Source organism: Gigantopelta aegis, chromosome 6, assembly GCF_016097555.1.
Source record: "Gigantopelta aegis isolate Gae_Host chromosome 6, Gae_host_genome, whole genome shotgun sequence".
Lineage (NCBI taxonomy): Eukaryota > Metazoa > Mollusca > Gastropoda > Neomphalida > Peltospiridae > Gigantopelta > Gigantopelta aegis.
The window spans coordinates 79,993,661-80,008,653 of NC_054704.1; the positions used below are offsets into that span (position 1 = coordinate 79,993,661).

Consider the following 14,993-nt stretch of genomic DNA (forward strand, 5'->3'; position numbering starts at 1 on the left):
TCTCTCTCTCTCTCTCTCACTCACACGCACACGCACACGCACACGCACTCGTACGATATTTACAAAGTATGCAGGCTGTGTGCAAAACGTGTATGATGTGAAACCCGAGTTTTCTCGGAAGAATAGGTTTCGTGTTGCTTGATAAAATGAATGAATGAATGTTTAACGACATCTCAGCACAAAATATACATCGGCTATTGGGTGTAAACCTATGGTAAATACACAAATTAAGTGAGTGCTGCCTGTTAAAGGGACATTCCTGAGTTTGCTGCAATTTTTAAGATGTTATCGACTAACAGAGACTTTTTAACGATTATAATTACATATCAAATATATTTTTCTGCATAAAATATTAGTGGCTGTATATTAAACGTATTTCTGATCGTTCTAATATTTGTACTAGGTTAAATTTCATTTTATTTCCTAAAAACTATTTTTTCGTACGTACGAAATAATTTGAAGACAAAATCCAGTTTGGGCTTTTCACAAATATTAAGACGACCAGAAACACATCGAATATACAGATACTGACATTCTAAACAAGAAAATATATTTAATTTGTAAGTTTAATCATAGAAATATTTTATTAGTCGAAAACGTCTTACAATGCAGCAAACTCGGGATGTCCCTTTAAAGGAACTGTCCTGGGTTTCTTGTCATTGTTAAGATGTTGCCGACTGACAGATTGCTTACTAAAACAGCATATTAAATACACTGAGGCCCATTTCACAAAACATCGTAAGTTTACGTCTGCGACTAGAAGTTATACCGGACATACGTTTACACGTGTTTGGCATCTATTTCACACAGAATATTACATCAGTTTAGAAGATGGATCATTTTAAGTACAAAAGAAAATGAAATATGTGTACTTCATACTATATTAGTGTTATGTTAGTGGCAATTAGGATCGTGGTTTAGTCGTAGATTTACGTTTACGTGCATACCGAGACTTACGATGCTTTGTGAAACTGGGTCCTGTTTTGCACAAAGATAACACTGGCAGCATATTAAATCCGTTTCTGATCGTCCTAGTATTTGTAATAGGTCAGGCAACATTTTGTTTCCTAATATATTATTTTTCGAACAAAATTAAATTCCTGGCAGACCAAATCCAGTTTGTGCTACTTACAACATTAGGACGACCAGAAACACACAGAAATATACATATACTGATATTCTAAACAAGAAACTACATTTGGTGTGCAAGTTTATAGTCGTTAAAAGATTTTATTAGTAGGAAACATCTTACAGTGGCAGCAGACTCAGGACCGTCTATTAAAGGGACATTCCTGAGTTTGCTGCCTTGTAAGATTTTTCCGACTAATAAAATATTTCTACGATTAATCTTACATATTAAATACATTTTCTTGTTTAGAATATCAGTGTCTGTATATTCCATGTGTTTCTGGTCGTTTTAATATTTGTAAGAAGCCCAAACTGGATTCTGTCTTCAAATAATTTTGTACGTACGAAAAAAATAGTTTTTAGGAAATAAAATGAAATTTAACCTAGTACCTATATTAGAACGACCACGTTTAACATACAGCCACTAATAATTTATGCAGAAAAATATATTTGATATGTAATTACAGTCGTCAAAAAGTCGATAACATCGTAAAAATTGCAGCAAACTCAAGAATGTCCCTTTAATTTAAGAAGAGCATTTTTCACCCAGTAGGCTAGAGTGACGTCCAGCACTGGATTCGTCTCTTTATAGGGTTTTAATTCCTGCACATTCTTTACATGGGGAGGGGAGATGTAGCCCAGTGGTACAGCGCTTGCTCGATGCGCGGTCGGTGTGGGATCGATCCCCGTCGGTGGGCCCATTGGGTTATTTTTCGTTCCAGCCAGTGCACCACGACTGGTATATTAAAGACCTTGGTATGTACTACCCTATCTGTAGGATGGTGCATATAAAAGATCCCTTGCTGCTAATCGAAAAGAGTAGCCCATGAAGTGACGACAGCGGGTTTCCTCTCTCATTATATGTGTGGTCCTTCACCATATGTTTGACGTCATATAACTGTAAATAAAATATGTTGAGTGCGTCGTTAAATAAAACATTTCTTTCTTTCTTTCTTTCTTTCTTTACATGGGTGATTCTCAATTTAAATAAGATTTCAATATTAATAGCAAATGGAATAAAATACGTAGTGATATAGTCAGTCAATTATTTGCATCGCACTTGCCGTCTAAGTGCTGACCTCGTGACGTGAAATTGTAAGAGGGAGTGTCATCAGAAGACGCCATGATATAAGACCTTTAAACGTTTTTATTGGTTATATTGTACCACTTTAGCAGCTCGCTAATCCGAAAGCATTCCAAACGTTCAGATAATATCCTGACCCTTATCTTTGAAATATGCCTTAAATGTAAACAATTGTTTAACGTCTTTAGAATACTAAAAATTAACATTGTTATAGTTCTAAGGCACTGCAAATAATTAAAATCAAAATGATAACGAATATTTTAAAATAGAACCAAAAGAAATTTCTTGCAATTATATGCCTTCTTTCCTCCTTTATATCTTGGTCAAAATATTTTAGAATGTTTGCAGAGTGCACGTTTTAAAAATGCACTTACAAGTCTGTAAAGCAGTATTCAAGTACTACAAGTAGAATGTTTTATGTCCTCGAATTTTCGCTCGTTAGTTTGAAATACGAGCAGGCGTCAACACGCAATATCAATGGTTTCTCTTACGCCTACAGTGCTCATATTGATTTATCTAAGTACCACTTGAAAGGTGGGCTTAGGGGCCCAATTCGCTTAAAAGCTGCCTTCTTGTGTCGATAGAACAGTAGCACCAAAGCAGAAGTCCGTCCTTTACATCTATATCAGGAAGGATATGGTGGAGTGACCGTCGCATAGCATGATTGGACAGCACAAAGGGTTTGTGCTTTGTGTGGACTACACCCTGTAAGGCTGCCTTCCGGAGTTCGAAAGCTAAGGTAGCAGATCAATAGTCACTGTTGTTGATGAGAAGACCATGGGTGTGGACGAATACGATTATAGACTAGCTATTCAATGAAGATTATTTCTTCGCAAATGGCTGTTTGTCATCTGGCATTTCAATGAAGTGTTGTACTTTTAACAATATTCCACAGAGTATGCTACAGCCTTTTGGCGGTAATGATGACTTCATAAAACCAACCACTTCAAGTATTTCATTCCTGGGAAAAAAAAAATTATACTAAAAAGTATTAAAATGTCTGTTTTTAAATTCTAAATGAACAATATGCTTTATTGTGTTGTTTCAGTTTTGGACAAAGAATAGTAAATAATCCACTGAGAGTACCATATCACTTTGGGTTACCGTGTTGTTATCGACTGAAAGTCGTTCTGTATACAAGAGCTTTGGCAAACAGTTTGAATGACATTCGAGATATTTAAGAAAGTTATATATGTTCACGCTGTCATCTCGTTATAAAGATTTGATTTGTGATAAATCTACACGGACCACCTTTGCTTGAATCATATTCAGTCCAAGTGTGTAACTTCTATGACTTTTGTACTTGATCAAATACGACAGAGCTGTTAAATTAATCAGCAGTGATTTTTAGCAATAAATATGATTGACGAGTTCTGTGCTTTATATGGCTTTCTTGCCATACAAAGTGATTTTTCTATAACGCACAGTTTGTATTGAATCGAATTGGTTTTGTCACAATACAAGTTGTACACAAACGGTTGGATTATGGTATCGACTGAAAATTATGACATTCTCTGTGATCTGTCGTCTGTTTGTCTTGGGGACCTTTCGAAAAACAGACGCCTCATGGATATCAAGCGGGGACGTGGCTATCTTAAGACAATCGACAGTTTAGCACAGGAACAATGGACTGCATACGGCAAAACACCATTACTGGCAGCTAGGGTACGCGATTTACGTTTGGGGCCGGTAGAAGCCAAGGATAGATATTCCACAGATTCACAAGGGCATGATCATAAAGTTTTACTTGGTGACAAAGCATCCAAAATAAGTGCATCGCCTTTTCCTAACAAAACACTAGCTGCTAATTCTCCTGGATTCACTGGTGTTCCACAAGATAAAGCAAATGGATACTCCAGTCAAAGGATTAAGGGAACAAGCAAGGTTGGTCGTACAGACTATTTCAATACATGGGGGTCGAGGGAATGGGATTACGAGGACAAACTGGTCCCTGAAAACTATCCAAGGATCGTCATGCCGAAGCAGGGAATCATGATGAGTCGTGTGGCGAAAAACAAACATAATCGTCGGTTTCGAACCAAGACCGATTTCCGATCGCGAAATGGAACCATCGGAATAATAACTCCCCAAAAACCTGTGCCTTTCGTTGAACAAGCAGGAAATATTAGTGTTGTGGAAAGCTTCGACCCGGAGACCCTAAAACGCGAGAAGACGTACCTGATGCTCAAAAGAATAGACCAACTCTTGCACCCCAATCGTGTTTTCAAAGCAGACGTCACGTCGTCAGAGCTAGAAGTGCATTCGACTGTTTCGAGTCTCACCGATTCGATGGAGGATACAAACATTTTGTGTAGTTTAAACAATATGTGTAGTTTAAACAATATGCCATCAAGAAGGAAAACATTTCTGCAAAATGGACTTAACAAACGACTGAAAACTAAAGAATATTTTAACAGCCATAGTTGCCCGTCCTTTCTTTCGGCAATAGTTCAAAAGTTTGGAAAATCTGAAGTTGATAGTTACTACAAATGCGAGCAGTGGGTGGAAAGATGTTTTGTGGATTCTCCCAGCAAGTCGGCTAATTAAGATACCAGTTGTACCAGATATTTCTGACAATTCTGCGCATTCTCCAATTGGTTGTGAAGTTAATATCAGGGGTTGTAAAATATCATGTGCATCGTTGCAGTGGGTCTGAATTTAGTCAATATAAGCTTTGTGTTTTTATTGATATTTTAGCAAATTAAAGTAAGGACACAGCGCCTGATCATGAGTTTCTAAAATAGAATGAGCGCTTGAGGCCGATATAAATATCTGATGTTCATTGTTGTTTTCTAATAAAATGTAAAGGTGCATTTTATTGATTAGTAATATCGAATTACAATTTTTTTAATGCTGAAATATTTCAAGACCTCAACCCACCCCTCCCCACCACGCGTCACCATGCCGGTGTAAACTGTAACGGCTTAATGCAATGTTTAATTATTAAATTAATTCATAAGAGTGACCGGCCTCGGTGGCGTCGTGGCAGGCCATCGGTCTACAGGCTGGTAGGTACTGGGTTCGGATCCCAGTCGAGGCATGGGATTTTTAATCCAGATACCGACTCCAAACCCTGAGTGAGTGCTCCGCAAGGCTCAATGGGTAGGTGTAAACCACTTGCACCGACCAGTGATCCATAACTGGTTCAACAAAGGCCATGGTTTGTGCTATAAAAGATCCCGCAAATAAAAGATCCCATGCTGCCTGTCGTAAAAAGAGTAGCCTATGTGGCGACAGCGGGTTTCCTCTAAAAACAGTGTCAGAATGACCATATGTTTGACGTCCAATAGCCGATGATAAGATAAAAAAATCAATGTGCTCTAATGGCGTCGTTAAATAAAACAAACTTTACTTTTTAATTCATAAGTGTGTAATGAAATAAAAAAAAACCTTTTAAAATCTATTAGGCCCTGTAAGATCTATATTGGGCCTGTGCCCGAACTCTTTTATAATATATATATATATATATATTTAATGCATGTACGCACGATGCATTGTCAATGGCACTGATCTATGTAAAATTAAATTTATTTATTCCATTGCCAGTTTCACATTTGAGTAAAATATCCTTTTTATTAAACTGTTGTCCGATTCTTTTCTCCTCTTTTTTAAAAATTATTTTTGTTTTTTTTGTTGTTTAGTTAAAAATATAAAATAAAAATTCAGATATTTTATAATATATATATATATATTATTGAAGTAAATGTACATATTAAATCTAAACATCCCAAATCAAATAGTTTATAAATATAATAAGAAATTATTTTGCAAATATTGTTAATGTAAATATCTGCTTACTCCTATGTAAATGTACTCGCAAAATTATTTCATTACTGGTAACATAAAAATTCATGTTTGATAAAGCAATGTAACATAATACACTAACGTATGATTTTCTATTGTGTTTTCGTCTATTGTGTCTTCTCCTGTTACCAAACCCATGCATAATATTGCAGTGTTTGGCGTGATTCGAACAAATAAACAAAAACAACTTCTCGCTAGTGTAGATCGATTTCAATCACTATATTATTATGATCGTAAGTCATGCCACATCAGGGCCCCCGTTCCACAAAGCGATCTTAGCGCTAAGATTACCTTAAGTGCATGTGTCAGCTGTGCAGTTACGGTGATCTTAGGGCTAAGATCGCTTCGTGGAAAGCGGCCCAGGGCCGTAACTAAGTGGGAGACGGGGAGGGGGCGGGGGCGGATGTCTACATTCTAAAAAATACGATGTGTTCATTTTATTGTCATTAGTATTATGTTCCTTCTTTTTCTTATTTGAATTCATTCTTATTTCATTCCGATCTGACAGCTATCTTTCAACTTGTTTTCTGTCCACCTCCACATCCCAAACCGCCACATCCCTTGTCTCAACCTCAGCAGGTGCCACACACCTGTCATTTAGACCAACTTTAGCGGTAGGCCAAGATTGACCAATGCGGAGAGTGTGTCCAGTGGTTACTTCTGGCATTGTTAACATGCACTTAAATTATAATCACCTTCTACATGTAGGCTAAATACTTACCTTTTCAGAGACTGAATCCGGGGTAGGCGTGCCTGAACCGTAAGAATATGGGCACTTTAATACAGTTTATTGGCGGCAGACGACGATATTGCCACGTGGGTGCAGGTGCACTCCCACACTTTCTCATTTTCCCTCTTTTCTCCCTCCCTCCCTCCCTCCCTATCTCTCTCTCTCTCTCTCTCTCTCTCTCTCTCTCTCTCTCTCTCTCTCTCTCTCTCTCTCTCTCTCTCTCTCTCTCTCTCTCTCTCTCTCTCTCACACACACAATAGGCGTTTCTATAAGTCAAAGAAGAAATACTTCCACGCGGTAAAACGTGCTGTAATCATCTTAGAAACATAATTTATAACGATTGACCCCTGCACGTGCTGTAACCTCACCGTGGTGCAGGGGTGTAACATTCTCTTTGAGAATGACCAATACAGCACAAAATTGAAATTTTGAGTAAAAGTCAGTATCTATCTGTGATATTTGTATTTTTGCTTTACACTGTTTTTATTTAAATCTTGAATTGATTTATTTAAATCTTGAATTGATGTTGATCATCACTTTATTTGTTTGCATTACCATAGTTTGACACCCAATAGCCGATGTATTTTTCGTGCTGGGGTGTCGTTAAACATTTATTCATATTTATAACGATTGAAGTAAGTTTTGAGAATAAAAATAATGAATACCAGAAAGAAAAGTCGATATGGGGTTGCGAATGCAACGCAAATTATGCAACGCATATTGTAATTAACGTGTTTATTAGTCAAAGAAGATAAATGTGGTTTAATTATCTTAAAAACATGATTTATAATTAAAATAATTTTTGAGAATAAAAATAATAAATAGGAAAAGTCGATTACAATAGGGGTTGCGTTGCGACTGCACTGCTATACAGGGGCAACTTCCAGTGTAGCACCCCGTCAACACACACACACACACACACACACACACACACACACACTCGTTTACAGGTACACAGTTCGGGAAAAACAAAGTTTTTTTAAATTCTACAGATCCATCATCTAGTATATATTCTTTGGATAGGAAATGTTACGATCCTAGAATGGCTTAATACTACATGTTAACATGACGTCCCGTGAAATGGCGAACTTGTAAGTTTAGTTCAATATTCAGGTTGTACCCTATGGGGCGCCGTTTGTCACTTTCTGATTTACCTTACGGATTTATAAATCATTAACAATTCAGCAATATATATAACATACATACATACATACATACATTTGCGGGCGATTCGGTGCCACAGGTTCGAGTCCCAGCAACGTCATGGGACAAATTGTGAGGCCAGAAAGGATTTAATTATCCCCTGCGCCAGTGCGTTAATATCTATGTATGTAACAGTCAACCTCGACATACATACAATATATAGATATTCATACAATACATACATATATACATACATGCAAAACCAGGATATATAAATCCGGCGTTTAACATGCGAATTATGAGAGAGAACAGACACACCCTTTCTCTTCTATATATGTTTTTAATTATGAAATAAAGGTGATTCGGCGTGTCAGGTTTTAATCAGTTTCTCACTCTGTGGAGGTGTTTTAAAAAAAAAAAAAAAAAATCAACATTGGACTGGACGTGTGGGAGGAGGGTTGGACGGAGGGTGGCGTGGTTTATGTTTTGGTGGATGGGGACTGTGTATAGCTTTAAATTACGTTAACGACTAAGTTTGACTTTCCTGGCAATTAATTTAAACATTTTTCACATGAGTTATGTCTCTTGAACTTAGGAGATATGCAAACTTGTTTTCCGGACTTTGGTTTTGCAATACCTGAAGATACTGAGATGAAATTTTGTATATGGCTTTATCATGTATTGCTACAGATCCAGTTTAACTTTCATGGTGATTTATAAATTGTTCATAAAGTTGTTCGGCCCGGTAGGGGACATGTAGGTCTATTACTTTAGTAACTTAGCATTACGGTTCTCCCAGAATGCTTGTTTATAAATCACTATAGTGCGTATTTGTATGGCGGTCTGGCTGACATATTCACTTCCAGAAAGAGGTCTCTTCTTTATAGAGTGGCAGGCAACTTGTGTGAGTGATCCCTATCTGTCTGATAACAAAACGATGCATTTATTAGCTTACAGATTATTCGGGACGATTCGTCCACTATGAAAAATCACGTTTGGACGATTCGTCCACTAGATTTTGTTTTCGAGTTATTTATCTAACAGTTCGTCAAAAGACTAAATAGACGTATACATACACCATGTCCACGCAATGAATACGTAACACATATGTTGTTTGGTTTTTGTTTTATTTTTTTGTGTTTGTTTTTTTATGTACTAGTTGTGTTCGGAGGAGTGAGGGAAATGTGAGTTTACAGACTATGCTACACATTTACTTCACCACTTAGTGTGTACTTTTATGGCGGTCTTTGGCTTACAGTTACATATTCACTTCCAGAAAGGGTTCTTTTTTTGTAGAGTGGTCAAGGTACTCCCGTGCGAGTGGTCCGTGTCAGGTCAGGTCATAGGGCTTTACGTGCACATTCAGAGCAAGCTGTTGTAGTGCACGCCTATCCTGGGCACAAGAGCCGGCTCCTTCGTCCAGGACAGAAAAAAAAAATGTATCCGTCTTGTAAGAAAATATTTTATTTATTCGCCTTCATTAGAAAATATTGTATTTATTCGCCTTCAGATGGCCCGGTTGTTGCGCCAATATTTTGGCAAGAAACGAATTTTTACAAGTTTTTAAAAATGAAATTGGTCAGTAATTGAAAGTGAATCAAATAAGCTAGAACCATTTGAAAATTGTTTAGAACACCTCCGCTCACCCTGCTACAAGACGGGGACACTCACACCCCTTCGCTTTCCCAATGTCAAATTCCTTCCGATTCCTTCAAAGTTTTATCTTGATTTATATCAATTTAAGGATGGCTAATTTAATTAAATAATTTGTTTAATCCAATATGGCTACTATACTGCTCATCATTCAAAACAGCTGCCAAAATTATGAAATTTTCTAATGGGTTCACCAAATATAAATCCCCTTAATGTTTTAATCTTGTATATTTATTGCCACAGTATTGCAGCAAGTTGATAATCAGATAGAAAATAACGCAAAGTGGCTATCACAAATAAAGAATTGTTAACAGTCATGACATCTAATATTCAGACTTGGTCAAACATGCTCACAAAAATACGATACCTAGACTGTGTGTGTTCAAATTATGCCTGTATTCAGCATTTCATACGCAAATAGTTGATGATTGATATACGTGTAATTCATATGGCAGTTTATCGATGCTCTAGTTATTATTTCATAAATTATAATAATGAATTCATTTTTATGGGATTTTATTTAATGGGGGGGGGGGGGGGGGGACTGATCAACTATTCCATTCATAAATTATGGGTTTGTTTTTTTCTTTCCCTTTTTTCTTGCCAATTTGGTAAATAGAGTATACGCTACTACAAGCAGTTCTTTAAAGGGACATTCCTGAGTTTGCTGCAATTTTTAAGATGTTATCGACTAACAGAGACTTTTTAACGATTGTAATTACATATCAAATATATTTTTCTGCATAAAATATTAGTGACTGTATATTAAACGTGTTTCTGATCGTTCTAATATTTGTATTAGGTTAAATGCCATTTTATTTCGTAAAATATGTTTTTTCGTACGTACGAAAATATTTGAAGACAAAATCCAGTTTGAGCTTCTTACAAATATTAAGACGACCAGAAACACATTGAATATACATACACTGATATTCTAAACAAGAACATATATTTAATATGTAAGTTTAATCGTAGAAATATTTTATTAGTCGGAAACATCTTACAATGCAGCAAACTCAGGAATGGCCTAGCACTCCTAAGCTCAACTTTAAATATATTTATGTTTAGAATGATTTCACTTATGATGCCCCTAGCCCATCTCCTAATACAGAAAATGGGGAAGTATTCCATGAAACAGGTTACCAGTTCCTTTTTGGGTGTTTTCGTTTTAACTGCCAAAACTTTGACCAAAACATGAGTTACCTTTATGTAGAGATACGAAATATTCCAAAGCTCTGAATCCCTGCTGTTTATTAGTGACTCTTGATTGAAAGTTCCAATGGATTTCCGAGTGGTGATAAACGATGGCTACCGTTCAGAAACGGGCCCCGGACAGCTGTAGACCTACTTGTCCAAACACTGGCAAGATAAAGGTAGAAAACGGAGAATAGCTGGTCTCAGTCAAATCTTATTAAAGCTGTCAGACTAAGATGATTTTCTTACAAATAATGCCACCTAAAAGGTCAGAACTCGTTGCTGACTACTTGTTGTCCTGGGTTGTTGGGTTTTTTTTTACGCGTGGATAGGACATCTATCATTTGCATTACAAGCTGAATTGTTGTTTTTTTGTTGTTTTTTTTAAACGCAGAAGTTTAAGCATTGTAAATGTATGTAGTTATACGCGTGTAAAACATAAGCTTTGTGAATCCGACTCTATGTTTTTCAAATTACTGATACAACACTGTTGAGCAGTATGGTGGCCATCTTGGATTTTGAAAATTATTTAATCGAAGTAAACCTCCTTGAATTGATATAAATCGATACACAAATTATCCACATCGACCAATATTTACATATATAAGATGTTCATGCTACTTCCCAGCAAATACATTAAAAATAATAATAATAAAAAAAATAATAATAATTTGTTGGGGGGGGGGGGGATTCCGAGGGTTGGATTCATGTTATCAAAACCACTGAGCATCATCGGATTCATTGGACAAACTCCATTAAGAATCAACTTCAAACACAAAGTAAACACTTACCAAAAATATACCGAATCTATGACGGACTTTTGGGCAAGTGGAAAACAACGCGCGAATTTCGCAGAGAGGCATATTTAACAGCGACCTACAAATTTCCAGTAGCTTGTTGACAAGTTTATCCACCTAGGTTGTGATCCTGGATATATGTAGATATGATTTTAGTGGCAAACCTTCTACAGCACGTCGACCCCCCCCCCCCCCCCCCCCCCCCCCTTCCCCCAACCCAACCATGGGTATTTCACCAGGCGTATGTGAAGAAGGGTTGGGGTGGGATGGGGTCACAACCTGCTCCAAACGATTTTTTAAATATAATTTCCGCGAAACGTTCACTGGCCAATTTAGACCCCCCCCCCCCCCCTCCCATTTTTCATAATTTCCTGCACACGCAAACACCTAATTATTTCTTAATATATTGTATATTCTAACGTCAGTATTAGAATGTATAAAACGTTTATGCTTCGACAGTAAAACGTCTGAATATAAAAGATGGATTCCGTATTTCACTTCTTTGCCAAAGCGGGGCGGGACGTAGCCAAGTGGTAAAGCGTTCGCTTGATGCGCGGTCGGTCTAGGGCCGATCCCCGTCGGTGGGCCCATTGGGCTATTTCTCGCCCCAGCCAGTGCACCACGACTGGTATATCAAAGGCCGTGGTATGTGTTATCCTGTCTGTGGGATGGTGCATATAAAAGATCCCTTGCTGCTAATCGAAAAAGAGTATCCTATAAAGTGGCGACAGGGGGTTTCCTCTCTCAATATCTGTGTGGTCCTTAACCATATGTACGAGGTCATATAACCGTAAATAAAATGTGTTGAGTGCGTCGTTAAATAAAAATTTCCTTCCTTCCTTCTTTGCCAAAGCCTTCCGATAATTTAATAATACCGCTTCGTTTATCTCTCTTCAAGTCTAATGTAATCAGTTACTGTATAAATTCGACCAAAACGTCAGGAGCAACTCCAAACAATGTTAAGAATGTGGGTGATGTATAAATCCACTTTAAAGTGTCCGATTTGTCAAACAAACTTAATAATCAATAACAATCCTGCACAAATCCAACATCATATTAATATAAAAGCGTGTTTGTATATTTTGTGAAAGCTTTCAATGGGTGATATTGCAAAAGCTTCATTCGAAAGCTGACCGATTCTGCGAAGATTAGTGCAATAAAGAACTAAACGTGTGGTTGTCCAAATATGTTTGATTGCCCCCCCCCCCCCCCCCCCGTTTGATTGCCCCCCCCCCCCCCCCCCCCCATTGTTCATGCTGTTCGTTGTTATTTGGCAGGGGCGTAACGTGGTTTGGATTGGGGTCGGCGTCGAATATGAACCTAGCGGACCCGTTTGTATACATTTCCCTAGACATCTATATGAATAGCCTAAAATTACACAATAAACTTTGTCTCGGCGAAGATGCCCTCCTCACCCTATCCACCTCCTGCCTATGCCCTGGTTAGAAACCCGAATCTCTTAGATTCGACCGAAAGAAAGAAAGAAATGTTTTATTTAACGACGCACTCAACACATTTTATTTACGGTTATATGGCGTCAGACATATGGTTAAGGACCACACAGATTTTGAGAGGAAACCCGCTGTCGCCACTTCATGGGCTACTCTTTCCGATTAGCAGCAAGGGATCTTTTATTTGCGCTTCTCACAGGCAGGATAGCACAAACCATGGCCTTTGTTGAAACCAGTTATGGATCACTGGTCGGTGCAAGTGGTTTACACCTACCCATTGAGCCTTGTGGTGCACCCACTCAGGGTTTGGAGTCGGTATCTGGATTAAAAATCCCATGCCTCGACTGGGATCCGAACCCAGTACCTACCAGCCTGTTGACCGATGGCCTAACCACGACTCCACCGAGACCGGTAGATTCGACCGGTTCTCCTAACTATCATTTAATGAATAAGCTTTAAATAATAAACTTCCATTTGATGATGTATTATATACTACTCAAAAGAATTTAAGGGTCAAAAATTTATAACCAAATAAGTTTCAGAGTTTCAGATTGATGATGTAAACTACACCCAAAAAATTATTTATTGTTCCATATTTACAAAAAACCACAAATAAACGTCACTGTATACAAGAAAGTCACATGACATGCTGTCAAAGTTGAAGGTTGTCAAACATGGATTTTACACATTAGAACATTCGTTTAATAGTGTGTGAATCCACCCCTGGCGCGAATACACTCGACACATCGTTGCCTCATGCTGTTGGTCAAACGTCTGAAGAACTCTTGGGGAATGGCCTGCCACTCTGCCATAAGAAGTTGACCCAGATCATGAAGGTTGGCCGGAGGGGCATGGTTATCCCGAACTCTCCTGCCTAAGTCGTCCCAGGCGTGCTCTATTGGGGCCAAGTCAGGCGAATATGCTGGCCAATCCATCCTGGCGATACCTTGTTGTATGAGAAAGTCCGTTACCACCCTGGCGCGGTGGGGTCTGGCATTGTCATCCTGCAGAACTGCCCCGCCGCCATTCTGCTGAAGGCCTGGGAGAACCAACGGCCGGATAATCTCATTCAGATAGCGGATTCCATTCAGATTGCCATCCACCACATAGAGGGGGGTCCTGTGGTGGATAGAGATGCCGCCCCACACCATGACGCTGCCACCACCGAATCGGTGACATTGTCTAACGTTTACGTCAGCGAAGCGCTCCCCAGGACGTCTGTAGACACGAACCCGACCGTTGAACTGGAGACTAAACCTGGACTCATCAGTGAACATCACTCGACCCCACTGAACACGTTGCCACCGCAGATGAAGCGTGCACCAGTGACGTCTGGCCGTTCTGTGACGTGGTAGGAGTGGTGGTCGAACAGCCTGGCGATGGCAGCGTAGATTATTGGCTCTCAGACGATTGCGTATGGTTTGATCAGACACTCGAGTTCCAGTCGCAGTCCGCAGATTGTCACGTAATCGGCGTGCAGTGGTTGTGCGTTGACGTAGAGCCATATTGGTGATAAAGCGGTCCTCTCTATTTGTAGTGCTTCGGGGTCTTCCCGAACGTGGACGATTTCGAACAGAATTCGTTGCTTGGTACCGTTGCCACAGTCGGCCAACGACACTCTGACTGACACCAAGTCTCAGAGCAACATTTCTTTGCGTATTGCCATCCTGAAGCCAAGCAATAGCCCTTCCTCGATCTTCGATAGTCAGTTGAAGTCGTACCATTGTCGAATTTGGAGTGTGCACCGTACACGAACGCAAGCTCCAATTATATGGAAATTCAGCATTGGGAACATGGAATACACGTGCAAATGAAGCGCTTTGTGAAAAAGCAAGTTATGGGCACTTAGCAGACCTTTCGCTTTCGCCCTAATTTACGTGCAAATGTAAGCATGTTTTCACCATTAGAACTAGTCAATGACAGTGGATTTTAATTCATTTATGGGTTGCTTAGACCCACTTTCGTCAAAATGGAACAATACCATGCGTGACATTATGGTCTAGCTAATA

The 14,993-nt window shown here is 38.8% G+C and overlaps 1 protein-coding gene across 1 annotated transcript; it reads left to right on the forward strand.

Annotated features, from left to right (window-relative positions):
- Positions 1–2,636: 2,636 nt before the first annotated feature.
- LOC121376155 lies at positions 2,637–5,248 on the forward strand. Its single transcript, XM_041503962.1, has one exon. It carries the CDS (start codon positions 3,698–3,700, stop codon positions 4,757–4,759), a length of 1,062 nt encoding a protein of 353 aa, XP_041359896.1. The 5' UTR covers positions 2,637–3,697; the 3' UTR covers positions 4,760–5,248.
- The last annotated feature ends 9,745 nt before the right edge of the window (positions 5,249–14,993 follow it).

Coding starts and splice junctions, on each gene's coding strand:
- LOC121376155 (XM_041503962.1), top strand. CDS start 3,698: ATGGTATCGACTGAAAATTATGACATTCTCTGTGATCTGTCGTCTGTT.